This window comes from Seriola dumerili, unplaced genomic scaffold, assembly GCF_002260705.1.
Source record: "Seriola dumerili isolate Sdu_G_001 unplaced genomic scaffold, Sdu_1.0 BDQW01000138.1, whole genome shotgun sequence".
Lineage (NCBI taxonomy): Eukaryota > Metazoa > Chordata > Actinopteri > Carangiformes > Carangidae > Seriola > Seriola dumerili.
In genome coordinates, this window is record NW_019174393.1 from 1,221,454 (window position 1) to 1,236,801 (window position 15,348).

At 45.2% G+C, this 15,348-nt stretch overlaps 1 protein-coding gene across 1 annotated transcript; it reads right to left on the reverse strand.

Moving 5' to 3' along the window:
• Window positions 1–641: 641 nt before the first annotated feature.
• On the reverse strand, window positions 642–15,092 carry itih5 (inter-alpha-trypsin inhibitor heavy chain family member 5). Its single transcript, XM_022749090.1, has 14 exons — window positions 14,949–15,092; window positions 14,824–14,868; window positions 13,979–14,142; window positions 13,051–13,137; window positions 11,495–11,748; window positions 10,950–11,119; window positions 10,253–10,369; window positions 7,717–7,888; window positions 7,115–7,424; window positions 4,448–5,130; window positions 3,379–3,432; window positions 2,381–2,497; window positions 1,813–2,190; window positions 642–901 (listed from the first exon to the last, which is right to left on the reverse strand). Exons 1-14 carry the CDS (start codon window positions 15,078–15,080, stop codon window positions 642–644), a joined length of 2,943 nt encoding a protein of 980 aa, XP_022604811.1. The 5' UTR covers window positions 15,081–15,092.
• Between the last annotated feature and the right edge of the window lie 256 nt (window positions 15,093–15,348).

Sequence of the window (15,348 nt, forward strand, 5' to 3'; positions counted from 1 at the left end):
GGGGCGGCGCAGCGCGATGACAGACAACCCGAGCGGGACCTGGCCAGAGCACACCTGTGTGGGCGGGGCCGGCAGCCCTGTGACCTCCAGCTGATGACAGGGGGAGTGGGAGGGGGGGGGGGACTATGGAGCTGTGTGTTTGTGTGTAGTTGTGTGTTATGCCTGTTAAGTGGACATGTAGTCAGTCATTGGCGCTGGGACATGGGGGTTAGTTGCTGGGGTTGGTGTCTGTGGTAACCAGGTGTGATCTTCAGCTCAGGGTCGCCACGTTTAAGACGTGTTGACACACATATTGGGTGTGTGAGAAAAACACACACATCGCTCTGACATGGACGGAAAATTAAATTATAAATATGGTTTTTACGTCTCTGAACACAACCTCAAAACGTGTGTTTAAATGTTTTATTTATTTACAATTTAAAAATTATTTTAAAAAATAACACATATAATAAAAAACATTACATTTCTATTAGAAATAGTAAAAAAATATATTCAAAAGAGAAAACTGGGGGTAAAGAGAACTGAAATGTCAAGTTTGAAACCGTTTGGATCTATTGCAGTGTGATAATTATGGAATTATACAAAATAAAAGGAGTTAAGTCAAATAATTAAATGCGGCACTACAGTTCGTGGCTGTCACCTCACACTCTGTTTGAACCGTGCGGCCAGTCCCCCGTGTCGAACATGTGCGACATCAGATAGTCCTCGTACTGTCCGTCTATCAGCTTGGCTGCGTTGTTTCTGGCGAACCAGCAGTCCACGCTCTGCGTCCCGCTGTAGATCCGCCGGCTCTTCTGAACCACCGGCACCGAGCGGTCCTTCACCTTCAGGACCGGAGACGGTTTCGTGCCCCCCTGCGCAGGAAGCTCCGCCAGTCCCACTTCCTCATACAGGAACTGACCTGAAAGCAGATTGGATCAAAGGTGCGAGTTATTTTCAGTAAAAGCCTTGACAGTTGATTTTCTGCTGATGTCCATTCAACCATTGTGACCATTTGTTCCCACAAAGATAAAAAAGGATTCGTTTTCCACAGAATCGTGTCACAGGCAGTTAGAGAAAACTTACCCTGATGATGCTCTACTGGCTAAAATCTTGGCTTTATTGGATCTTTTCTCCACATTTCATTCTTTTGGACTTTGTGCAAATCGTGCAACGAGTGCAGGAGTCACCTCACAATGATCTCCGATATCTCAAACTGCATTAGACGTCAAAACTCACATTTGTTTTTGTTGGTTCTGCAGCTCCTTGATGCAGAATCAGGCAGGTTAAACTGCAAGTGAAGCTGCTTGTAAACTGATGCGGAAGAATCTTTCCATTCGAGATGAAATGTTTTTATTTTGGCTTTTTACTCTGGATTTATGTGAAATTCCCCTTAATTTTGGCATCTCATCCTACTATCAGGTTTTAATTTCAGCTGATGAGGCATCTCAAAAACAAATGGCTGGATTTCCTTGAAACTTTGCTGTGAGTTTTTATAGTCCTGACCTCTTTCTCAATCACCAGCCTTTCTTAAGAAGTTTCAAAACTGGCAGATTCCTGTTAAACCTCACGCTGCCCTGGGAGCTCAGTCTGGCCTTCTCATTTTCTCAAACAAATACGAATACAACCCATAAATCAAATTGAACAAATAAAAACCTGCCGCAGTTTAATACAATTCATAACCTCTTTGTTTTTGTTTCTGAACATATTTCTATCACTTAGCTGGAACTGGATGTGGAGCCACTCTTGGGATAAACACTGTTGTGATGTACTGCATATTGTTCCTTCCTCAACCATCACATGATTAAAGCTCAAACCCCAGCTGACGCTCACCCAGCAGACCGTGGCAGTTGTGGGACAACCCCTTGCTGTTGCCGATGTAGAACCCCAGGTGGTCTCTCTGGTAGGGAGCCGGGTTCTTGTACTGATGCAGCAGGATCACAAAGCTGATGTTCCCGCCGACCGTCACCGTCACGTTGGACCTCCCCACAATGGACACCGACAGCGCGCCGCTGTCCACCGCGGCGGTGGAGTGGCAGGGCAGGACGATGCGGTCTCGGCCGTCCAGGATGACTTTCTTCGGGGTCACCTCGATGTAGGCGCGCTTGGGGTGATCCACCACGACGGTGATGGTGCTGAAGTAGGTACGCTGCTGCTTGTGGCTGCCCGGCGGAGGCGGGGCGCCGATTAGCTTGCCGTTCACTGTCACACCTGGAGAACAGAAAAGTGAGATAAGACTTTTAGTGCCTTTTGATGATGTTTAAAAGAATTATGAGTCTTTTCTTTTGGCCATCTTATGTCTTTATTTGACAGGACAGGGTAGAGAGACAGGAAATGCAGCCCGCACGGTTTGCACCATAACCCCTCGGCTGTCAGGTCGCCCCGGCAACATGAGTCTTACCGGAGTGCTTGTGGTCGGATACCAGGCGAAGGATGTGTCCAGGCTCACCGTTGATGTTAAAGCACACGGTCAGTTTGCTGAGGGGGAACTCCACCACAAAGTGAGGGTCACCGTCGGCTGAAGTTGTCAAAGGGGATAAGAGACGGCTGTTTTCAAAAACACAGCTGACGACTTAAAGTGAAATGTCCCAATTTGAGAGAATCACATTTACTTAGTTTGACAGATTTCTGATTGAAACAGGCAGAGAATTCATTACACAGTGTAAACTAATGAGAAACAGAGACAGTTAGAGTTTGATTTGATGGTATGGAAAGATATTCCTGGATATAAATAAAGGCCTTGTTGTCAGTTCTTGAGCTCAGTTTATGTTCTTTATGTTCTATGTTCTTATGTTCTTAGTTCACATCTTTAGCCGGATTCTCCTCGGGCCTGTGAGAACCAGCTCAGATGAACAGAGGAGCGATGAGATGAGAGGAGATGATAGAGCGACAGTAATGACAGGGTCATTAGCCCTCGCTAACTGCCTCTGATGGGATCCCTCTCTTAACTGTAACACATGCACAAACATCCACTTCTGAACTCTTTACTCTGTCCGGTTCACCCACAGTGCGTGTGTGTGTGTGTGTGTGTGTGTGTGAACACGCACATGCATGTTTAAAGTGCCACGTAGGGCCTGTGTTGGCATTTCAATTAGACCCTGCATGTTTTTTTTTCTTCCCTCTTTCCAGGTCATGTTCAGAGGCGTCCCTGAACCCCTCGCTGTCTGTGTGATCGCTGCCGACTGTCTGACGAACATCCAAATTACAGGCCGCCCACACACAGGGTGTCGAGAGAGAATCTACTGTACATTCCCCCTCTCCTCTCTTTCAAGTGTTACTGAGGGGCTGTGTAACCGCTGCATATATCTTTACAGTACATAGGGTTCGGATGCTATCGGATGAAACAGGCAGGGAAATGCGTATAACTGTTTACATGATAGAGAGAGAATGTGGAGTCACCTGATGTTTTGGAGATGGTGATGGATTTCTTGGCCGGTCTCCTCTCTACTTTACCTACGAGGAAGAGAATATTTATCTTCTGCAAATGAGACAAAGGGCTGCAATTGTTCAGTGCTTCCTCTTTAAAAATTTCCATATGAGTAACATAAACTGTTGTTGGGTTTGTTGTTAGTGCAATACAGGGTGTCTGAGGAGAGGGAACAGTTCAATGGTTCAATCAATCTGCTTGCAGCCTTGACATGCGGCTCTACAGAGTTTGTGGTTTGCTCCTTTGCAGAGGTGTCGTTAGCTGTAGTTAGCTTGGAGTCACAACAGTTACAGTGGCTTACAAAGGTGATCCAGTCAAATGTTGGGAAAAGATAATATCATGGAAACTTCTCTGCAGCATAAACCACCTCCTTTTTATCTGTGCATGTGCTAAGTATCATGCAAATACTCATATTTTTTATCACAGTTTGGTAAAAACGTAGCTAAATACATAGCTGTAAACAGCTAACCATGCTAGCGACAAAAGATAGCTGTGTATTTAGCCATATTTTCTCCAGGGTATGGCCATACACAGTTTTTGTTTGTTGCTAGTTATACTTACACTCCTAGGAATGACAAATGTAAACAGCTAACTGTGCTAGCAAAAGATAGAAGCTGTTTATAGCCATATGTTAGCAAATTTCTTCAAACTAGCTTAATAAACAGCCTGTTTTTCGCTAGTTGGTCGTTAGCAACAAAGCTGACCATGTTAGCAACAAACAGAAGCAGTTTATTTTGCTAAAAATATGAAAATTAGCTTTATGGATTGTGTTGAAGTGGATTATGGAGGTGTTTTTGAAGTCTCAATGGATATTTTGCTCCAAGCTAACTAGAGCTGTCGTCCACCGCAACAACAAAAAAGAAAGGACCACATTTTCAGAATCAATTTGATACTAAAAATCCATTCTGGTGGAGTGTTCTTTTAGAGAAGTTGTAGGTTTCAATCCCTCAAGAGACAGATCAGTTTTTATCCCTGTGTTTGCCTTTTGTAGCAGACTTTTCACACACTCTCTACAACCACATCTAGGAGACACAACCTCACCAACTATGTTGCGCTGAGATGAAGTCTGGCTTCCTGGCTTCCTGTTGGATTTCTGTGGCTTTCCCTCCTCTGTGTCGCCTGGCAGCTCATTGGCAGTTGAGACGGCCTCACCTGCTGCTGGGTTGATGGTGGGCGCTGGAGCCATGGTGCCGTCAGCCAGGACCTCGGGCTTCTCCACCACCAGGTTGGTGAGGGGAGTGAGGAAGTGGTAGGTCAGAGAGAGGTTAGTGGCCTGATTAGTGTGGCCCTCCCTCTCCTTGCTGGTTTGGCTACGCAGCCGCGACCGCAGCCCCTCCTTGACGCTCAGGAAACCCCACACACGTTCCACAAAATCCTCTGCCACTGAACCCAGAACGTCCACAAGTCCCTGTGCACCCCCTGACCCCGGAGTCCTAGCACCGGACGCCATTGCGGTTGTAGCTGCTTTCACGTGGTTCGCGGTCTCCATTTGTCGGTGCCGCAGGGGCACGTCCGTCTCCAGGATGATGCTCTTGTCGTTGTTGCTGGCGGTCACCTGGACGTGAAGGGATTCTGCACTTTGGTTGGTGAGCTTCCCAGCGATTACGATCTCAGAACCGTTGAAGTAGTTGGTGAACATATGCTGAGTGACGTACTTGACGGAGTCCTCTGTGTAGTTGATCCTTATGTCGGACAGCAGAGGAGTTCCTATCTCGTCATAGAACCTGGAAAGAGACGAGAAGAAATGCAGGATTGCAGTAGATTGTTGCAGAGACGATAAAAACCGTTGAACGGCTTCAGCAGGGCAACAATCAGGTATCTCGTAATTCTCTAAGGGTGTGTTCAGACTGATTTCCCCTTAGAGAGTTCTGGAAACAAACGCAGAGTCATCAGGCAACTAAAACCTCTTGGTTAAGGCTAGATTGAGGTTCTGGTTGAGGTTCTGGACAGTCCAACACATTTCAGCTTTATCAGCAAACAACGTGATCTGCACAGTATCCTGCTCTTCTAGCCATCCAGCTGGGCACTTATTGGTTTTGTACCTTTGCTCAAGGGCACATCAGTGGTAGTTCTTGAGGGAGGGAAACGAAACATGGGTTGTTATTCCAGATTTCATCAAACGTCTTGGTAATCCAAACATGCCACCTTCCGGGCATAAACCTGCTTGTCTAACCCCTTTAAGCCTCTGCCACCCCACTTCAGAGTCTGTGCACACATTCATTAAGGAGTGTGTATGAAGCAGAAATGTGTGTGTGTGTGTGTGTGTGTGTGCATAAGTCCTGTGTCCCATCCTTGTTGTCACGCAGCGGTAAACTTCCTCACCTCTTAGCCAGCGTGTTTGTTCAAGCAGGACGAAGGCTATTATCTGCGGAGTCTATCTGTTAACCCCGCGTACATACCCAGACGCCGGTTTCACAACACGCACACATTCCTGCTCAACTGAACAAACACTTTGTGTGTCCGAGTGCGGAAGGGAGAGAGAGAGAGAGAGGGAAGAGGGTTGTGTGTAAAAGATAGGGCGGGGGGTCTGAGAGAGAAAGAGGGTGGCTGTTGCGGTCTGTGGCTGTCACATGTTGAAGTTGATTAAAGACGTCTGTTGTCAGCACCGTCACATTTGCGGTCTCCGTTCCTTCGCAGCTCGATGAGAGATGGAGGTGCGTGTCGGAGGGGGAGAAGGGAGGGATTAGGAGAGCTAATTGCTTAATAAGAGGTGGATTAGACTTTTATGAGAGGGGAAGAATTGGACCTTAATTGCTTATTTTAAGTAATATTCAGTTACGTCGTCGTATAAAATAGGTGTTGAGAATTTCTTTATTAATTTCTTACGCTAAATGCCTCGTGTCTAGGACGTGTTTTGTGGGATAATCCTGTTTGATTAACAACTGATTCCTGGGAAGTGCATTAAAGAGATAGAACAGCGTAAACCAGAGATGGAGACAAAAAAGGAAAATGAGGATCTTGCATGAAATTTGTGGCCAAATCTTGTATTTTTTTTAAAGAAATAAATACCTCAAAATGGGGCGTTTTAGACAGCCCACAGTGAGAGAAGGGACTTCTGGTTTCAGGCCAGTTTTAAACCAGTAAAAATCCAGAAATAAGGAGTAAAAAAATATTATTTTCTCGTCAGAAAAAGCTGATGTGTAACTGAAAAGGTAGATCTAGCATCAGGCCAGTGTCTTGCCAATTTTAAACCATTTTCAGTCCACACTGTAAAGCCAGTCTTAGACCTCGTCAGGGCGGTTTTAGACCAGACTAGTTTTATGCCAATTTTTAGACGACTTTCAGACCACATCGTAAAGCCAGTTTCAGGTCTGTTTTAGACAAATTCACACTATCTAAGACCAGGGGTTTGGTCTTAAACAAGTCTTAGTCTACATCACTATTGCTCCAGCGTTAGGCAACATTTAAATCAGCTAATAAAAGAAGCTGTCTTCATTTGTCATGTTTTAATTAGCTCTATGGGATTTAGCCAGAGGAAGTTTTGAATGTAGGTCATTTAGGAGCTGAGATAATGAACAATCCCCATTTTGGTCATTTTTAAAAATCCAAGATGGCAACCATATTGACATCTAGGAAAATGGGATTGCTCATTTTCTGAAAAAATGTAAAGGTTTGGAAAATCTTGCGAGATACATAAAACACATACTGAGTATTTGTAGGGCTGTGAAAAAACAAAAAGGTTCAGACTGAACATAAACGCGCTCTTACCCTTTGAGCATGGCGCTGGCGTCGGCCTCCTCGTGGATGCGTCTCATCATCCCGCAGTTCTCCAGGGCCATGCGCTCCAGCAGCCGATAATCCACATCGTTTCCGATCCCGATGGTGAAGATGCAGAACTTCTCCTCCACGGCCGAGCGGGTGTTCCCCAGGATCGCCGTGGACTGGATCTCCCCGACGGTCGGTCGCCCGTCCGTCAAGAAGATAATGAGGGACACGCTGTTCGGGCTGGCGTCGGGGCCCGAGAGGTAACGTCGAAGAAGAGTGGAGCCGGTCTGGATGGCGTCGTCGATGTTCGTGCCTGGAGCGGAGGGACGCCATTGGAGATTAATACTCATATGAAAATGTCAAGGACATGGAAATACGTTTTTATTGCCCTGAAGGGAAAATGAAGAAACCAAAGCTCATTAAACAAGATGTTTTTCCACTTTCAACCCGTATTCAGTGCAGATCTTCACAGTTAACCATGTTCATACCAGAAAATCCATCTCTCACGGTCCATTTAAAGTCTTCAGTCAACCTTAAATGAAACATTTTATGCGACTACAAGTTGCAGACGAAGAGGACGAACCACGAGGACAATGAAGTCTCACCTCCCGTGGGCATCAGCGTGAATATAAACTTCTTGGCGTCTCTGACGTTGAGAGGTGTGACGGGAACCAGGCGGTCGGGCTGCCACACTTTGATCTTGTTGGAGAAGCTGATGAAGTTGAAGTGATCGTCGGGACGCAGATCCCTCAGGATGGTGAACAGAGCGTCTTTAGTCTGAGGGAGGAAGAGGAAGAGTTGATGTCAAAACAGTATAAAACATGTTTAAATATGAAATTGAGCTTCTGTTTTGTCGCCTCATTCAAGAGGTTTAACGAAGAATCTCAAGGACGCTCTTCAGGCATTGTCATTTTGAAAAAAGCCTTCAGCGTATTGATCAGGAGGTTTATATAAAATAAAAATATAAAATATAGAATAAAAACATATTCAAATGAAACAGCCTTCAGCCGCTGTGTGGGAGCGTCCACAACAGCACCTTGAAACTTTTAAAAAACTTTTACTTCCAGTTAAGTAACTTTGTTCTGAGAATTAGCTTTAAACTGTAAATAAAAAACAACAAGAATTTTAACTCCTAACCTCTAAAGTTAGATAATACATTTTAACCCACAAAGTACGACGTCGTCTAATTTATCTGACTCTTTGTTCATATCGAGTTAAATAATCAAACTCAAGATGCCGTTTCCTTTGTGACGACACAGTTAAATCTAATCAAAAAGTCTCTTTGCTGGATAATTTAATCCATGTTCCTCCATCCGAGTTATAAAGTTCTGTCGGTCTCTAAGTATCGACAGGGGTTTGTAACATACACAGTCTTTGAGTCACATCTGTTTTATATCTCGTGTCGACGTATAGTGTGTGTTATATTTTGTATACACTACAGATCTTTGTACACAGCCCGGTCCTGCTCTCTGCAGTGAAGCCATGCGTTATTGTATAACCGCAGAGAGCTGCAGTGGTTGGAAACAAACCATCAGTCAAACTCTCACCGCCGCTCCACCTCCACCTGTGGAGGGTGGTGTTAGTAATGTTGGAAACTAGCGTCAGAAACAATCATACACTTAGTTTTGTTTATTTTATTTTTTTTTATCTGTCATTTAAAAAGACTTTGGTCATGCATCTGTCAGTGTTTTCAGTTGGTTCTGAATGACTTCCATATGTAATTCTTTACAAAACACTGAGACTGTGTGTGGCTGTGCGTCGATCCAAACAAACGTGAAACATTTTCTGGATATTTGCGACTTGCTGAATAATCCCGCCGTGAAACTTGACACTAGATTGTAAAAAAAAAAAAAAAAAAAAAAGTTAAAGTTTTCAGGTTTTAAAAAATGTGTAATTCGTACAAAGACTCAGAGTCGCAGCGTCTGCAGCTCTGCAGCTCTGCAGCTCTGCAGCCCCCCAAGCGTGGGTGTGATATATAATTTGGTGTATGGGCTGTATACAGCAGGGGTCAGAGCCACACTGTGACCTGCTCTGAAGCCCTCTATTGTGAAGCCACATCAAAACTCACTTGTTCTGTTCCTGCAGTTCATTGGGGGCTGCCGATGGGTAGCAAGGGGGGGGGGATCAAGGGGGTCGAGGGTGCTGTTGTCTACAAAGTTCCATTACCCCATAGACACTGACCTTCCTCCCTCACAGCGCGGCCTTGTGCTGCGTGTGTTTCCACTTTTACTCCTCAACTGAAAATCTGTTTTTCAGTTTCTCTCTCGTCTCCTCTGGTTCTGTGATCTCGGCTCATGGCAGCTGCAGGGATCAGCTCTGAGTCTGGCAGAGGGAGGGAGGGGGGAGGAGGTGTGTGTGTGTGTGTGGGGGGGGATAACCGTGCGATTGCAGATGGAGGAAAAGGTCTGATAATGATATTCCAGTGTGGGAGTGAGGAGGTGGGGGAGTCCAGTTTCGGACCCAATACAGCGATTTGAGAACACTGTAAATGTCTTTGTTCGGGAAGCGAGACCGTCTCTGAAAGTTCATCCGATCTCCCAAGACAAACTCCAGGAAAATAAAAAAGACCAAACCCAAATTATCCCTGCAGAGTGAGCGTCCAATTTACTCTAATTAAGACTCACATTTAATTGTGGAGTCAGAAAGTGTCAAATTCAAGCCAATATTTTTCCATTTACGAGAAATACTGTAAACTTTATATCCATCTTTTCAAACAGACATCTGCTAAAGATATTTAATCCATCATGATGAAATTTGGAAAAAAACAATAAAATTCTGAACTCAAGGTCTACTTACTAGCTTTTTCCAGAGCTTTCGACTGTATCTCACAGTCTTCATTAACAGGTGGCGTTTGCTCAGAGCCCCATCTACTGATGAAGACCATGACATGTCAGTCAAAAGGTCCTGAAACAGCTAGTGGACATTCAGTTGCTTGAATCGTGTGATTGCCGCGTGATAATGAGGCTAAAAGCACATTTTATTTTGAAATAGAGTTTCCCATAAGCAATTGAATGCACCATGATTGATGGATGGATGGATAGATAGATAGATAGATTGATAGATTGATAGATAGATAGATAGATAGATGTGTGTTTGCTGTAGCTTTAATCTGGCAGCAGTTTTCTGAGCGTGCTGCTTTACCTGTCTGATCTTAGTCCCCAGCATGGAGGCGCTGGTGTCGATCACAAACACCACGTTCTTGGGGACGACGGGCAGGTCTTTGGGAGCGAAGTAGTGGACAAAATGGCCGTTTAAAACCTGGGAGGGGGAGAGAGAGAGAGAGAGAGAGAGAGAGAGAGAGAGAGAGAGAGGTGCGATTGTGATTGAAGATGAAGCTCTGCTCTGAAGACGGACAGAAGAGTTTGGCAGCGGAGGGAGAGTGAAGCTGGTGGCGGGAAGCCAGAGAAAATGAATGAGTAACAGGTGGGTAGATGAGTGTGTGTGTGTGTGTGTGGGGGTGTGTGTGTGTGTGTGTGTGTGTGTGTGTGTGTGTAGCTGGATGGGAANAGAGAGAGAGAGAGAGAGAGAGGTGCGATTGTGATTGAAGATGAAGCTCTGCTCTGAAGACGGACAGAAGAGTTTGGCAGCGGAGGGAGAGTGAAGCTGGTGGCGGGAAGCCAGAGAAAATGAATGAGTAACAGGTGGGTAGATGAGTGTGTGTGTGTGTGTGTGTGTGTGTGTAGCTCGATATCTGTGCGAACGCATGCAAAATATGAAAACTATTTTTTATGCTTTTTCTGGTTGTCTGGTTTTCTTTATCAAAAGCGTCTGTGTTTATTTTTGTGCTGCAGTTTATTACAGGACTGTTGTTGACGACGTGACTCTCTCTCTCTCTCACCTGGATGTCTCCTATCCCCATGTCTCTCTGGACGTCGTAGCGGATCACGAAATCTCCCAGGATGCCGCTGGTTGTGATCTTGGCCTGCTGGACGATGTTGGGGCTGAAGGTGATCTTGCAGACGTTCTTCTCGTTTTTGGTCACCGTGGTGACGGGAGGCTCGGGCTTCGCTGGAACACAAAGAGAGGAAGTGTGTTTGTGTTTTAACTGGATCGAGAACAAAAACCCTGAGAGATGAGTAAAGTGACCGTGACCCAGGAGCGGATACAAACTGGTGCCAGTCTGAAAGATGAGATCCGTGTCCTTTTTATGAGTTTTAACATGAAAATAAGGGAATTTATTAGATTTATATTCTGTATTTCTATTTAAATTCTATATTTATAAAGAATCGTTTATGATATTTAAGTATGTAAGAGTGAAAAGAACATGGATAAAAAAAAATAGAGCAAAATAAGAAGGTAAAGCTTCAAAAATATGAAATTTATAATGTAATTCACTGATAAAATGTTAAGATGTGATCTGTAAACCTGGTGTCTTTGGTGCACTGGGCACATTTGTGGCTCCGGTGCTCCTGCCGTTGCGGAGCGGCAGCACCTCCAGGTCCGTGATCAGGGAGTGGTCGACGATGGTGACGTCCAGGCTGAGGCGGCTGACCAGCTGCAGCGGCCGCAGGCTGGTGACGTGCTCGTAGCGCCCCAGACGCCGCTGCAGGAGCTCCTCGTAGGTGAGCAGGAAGACCGCCCGGTTCCTACCCGGTATATTAACCGCCGTCCTGAACACCTCCACCTGCGGCTCAGGACTGGAGAGAGGAGGAAACATGTCACTGACAGTTTAAAGGAATAGTTCGACCTTAATTTTCCTCCTTTCTGAGTGTTAGATAAAAAGAGTGACATCATTCTGTCTGTACAGCGTGAAGTCCTGCTCTTGCTACATAGCTAACGTTAGCATTAACAGCTGTTTACTTCAGTGGCTTCAGCCATTGTTGTGTTTGCAAGACCAGAGGTAATAATGCGTCCTCTGAGCAGCTACTTCTTCAGGGCAGACTGGGCGCTACAGTGACTCGGTATCGGAAAGTGACGAGACAGTCTGACCGGGCCGGGGCTAGCTAGTTAGCATGCTAACTTCATTAGAAGAAAAGAAGTGATAGAAATAGAGGCAAAACAAGAGGGTTGATTTCCACCACTGGAGACAGATCTTAGTGAGTTTCTTCTAGACTGGTAGAAGTAAACCGCTGCTAATGCTAACGTTAGCTATGTAGTTATCCTCATTCTTTGATTTCTTAATGAAGATTTTGACTTAACTCTTTACTGTATGTATTTTATGCTTAGCTTTTACTGTACACGTGCATTGTTGATGCTGCTTTCATGACAGGCCCTATTTTAAAATCTCTTGGCTACAAGTTTGGCTTCAATGTAAAAGTTGAATAAAACTTAAACTGAAAGAGCAGCAGCTGTAAACAGAGAAAACACGACGTGTGAGAAAGAAGAGAAAATATTAGAAGAGGTGGAGCTGTGAGGCGAACGGTCCAAGTGGTGATATCATGAATATGGAAGAACTCTGCTTCTGTCTTAATCTCACATCTTCCACTTCCTCCTCCTTCCTCCTCCTTCCTCCTCCTTCCTGCCCTTTACACAAAATCTCATTTAATAAAATGTCACTTTTCTCATGACAGCTGGAAACGTGATGTCACTCCTTCCATAGATCACTTCTTAGCTCACACATTTATGTGACTGTTTGTCTCTGAAGCCATGATCCCCTCCAGCCTGTCTGCTCACACACACACACACACACACANCACACACACACACACACACACACACACACACACACACACACACACACACACACACACACACACACACACACACACACACACACACACACACACTCTCTCTCTCTGTTGCCGCCTTGGTTGTGGTAAAAGACGTCTTAGTTGGGATATTATCAATGTGTGTTTGCAAAATGGGAACATTAGAGGGAGCGAGTGCTGCTGTGTAATTAGGAGACGCCAGACCATAGGTGTGTCCACACCCACACACACACACACACACCCACACACACACACACACACACAGGTTTCTCTTACCTTGCGTCACCTGACTCTTTGTTTTTGGGTTTGCCGTTCTCCTGTTTGACCCTCTTCTCCTTCGGCCTGACCTCGCTCTGGTAGACACGCCCTCCGATGATCCTGGTTCACGGGGTCAAAGGTTGGGGATTAGAGAGCGGCGCTCATATTCAGGACCACCTATTGTCACGGGGCAACCGGGTTCTCTCCGACAAAAGACTGAATTTGTCGGCAAAATCCTGTTGCTGATTATTTATGGGCACCAGTCCTGCTCCTGAATGAACTACGGCTCCTGTGTGTGTGTGTGTGTGTGTGTGTGTGTGTGTGTGTGTGTGTGTGTGTTAACAGCCGAATAAAAGTAGTCACCCTTTCTTGTCTCCTTGCTAACATCTCCATAGCAACGGAAACATCATAAAATCCTCCCGTTGTAGGTTTGTTTCATAAAACACCTTCTTTCCAACACGTCCAAATCTGCTCAGACTGAGCGACATGCAGACGGGCGGGGACCATGTGACTCTTTGGTGTTTTACTTCTAAAAAATAAAAGGTGCAAAACTTTTTTTCTGTTACATCGCTTCCAAAAAAGATTTCTGACATTTATCACTTGATCTCTGTTTTCCATCTTAATGATAAACCTCAGAACAGAGAACAGAACTCAAACGTGGCTGTAAGTGTTGAAAACCTCACTGATAAAGATATTCACAACGTTGAGACCAACAGGAGCCCTGAGACCTGAGGGGTCACATGACGGTTAAAGAAAATATTTAGACTTTTTCCACAAATTTTTGCCCCTTTTTCCTCTGAAATACTTTTTGCTTTCACCTCCTCAGGGTTCTGAAAGTCCTTCATATTTGTGAACCTGCTTGCAATTGATCTACGCTAAGGCCATAATATGCAATGGGGGGGATCTTATTTTGATTTGAGCCTCACCACCTGCTGCTCACGTGACACTGTGCGACTCTTACATGGTGAAGTTGGAGACGTAAGCGTCCGCGGGGATCTGGAACTGGAAGACGCCCTCGGTGGCGGCGGAGTGCCGGTTGAGCATGGCGCAGTACACCGCGGTGAAGGCATAGCGGGAGATGATGGTGGTCTTGATGGAGAGTTCCTGGATGTGCGGCTTGGTCTCCTGCAGAGGAAACGTTTAAAACACCATGAATATTACGCAACCACCAACGACGCCTATAAATATACCCTGGAACTGCGCCACTGACGCTGAATCTGGCACGACGGATTTTACGCATCCCCGTTGCGCATGTTGACATTATTTTTGATAACTCATCCAAGGAAAGCTGGACTTCCTTTTAGCTGCAATTACCAAACAGTCAGAGGAATTCTGTTCCCCTGAGCCATGACCCAGCGCATTACAGCTCCTCTGGCACATCTGCGCGCTTGGCTGATCTCCGCGCGTCACGCCCATGGCGCACAAGTTTAGGATGACAAAATTCACTTCTAGATAATTCAAACTAGGTCATGCATTCTGGACCACTGTTAACAATAGAAATCTGTGTTTGATCAAACGATTTCTTAATGCCAGGAAGGTCGGTTTCTCCAAACCTGCAAACTCCTGAACTCTTAATATTTATACTTTTTTGCCAAATTATCAAACCCAAGACACCAAGATAAGACAGGACATTTCTTTTTATCCTAATTTTTAAATAAACCTCTTAAAATTTCGATTTTACCTTTGTTTTCCATTGAAATTTTATTTTAAAAGCACAAGAAAACCTTTGGATTCAAACTTTTAATCTTTAAATTAAAGGAACAAAAGTAGAATAGCGTCACATCTCTGCAGTGAATCTGACTTTACCTTGGTTAACAGAGTTTTCACCTGTCGGGGGACCCTGCGTGGTGCCTGTGGGTACAAGGAAAAACAGGTCACGAGAGGAAATCCAAACGCCAGAACGTGCTTCACTTCACTTTTAAATATCTTACAATGTCCAAATCAAATTCTGCCAAGTCGGAATCAATATCATCTTCAAACTGGGAGCCCTCCAGTTCTCCCAGTGCTACACTCGGGCTGGCACTGTTCAGTAAGGTCAGCAGCAGCAGCAGCAGCAGCAGCATCTTTCTCCAGCAGTCCCGCTCAGTGAAAAGTCAGAAACATAAATGGGACATTATTTCCGAGTCTCCGTCAGTCCGGGTCACAGATACGGAGCGGGACAGGGGAGTGACACGGTGTGAAGGAGACAAAACACGCCCACCCACCGGAGGAGAGAGATGCGCTGTCCCACTCTTGGATAAGTGGCAATTTGTGCTGCCGCCTTTACGGAGCGTCGGAATTTTTGGGGGAATTAGAAGTAAAGACCCAGAAAAAAAAAAAGGAGGAGGTCCC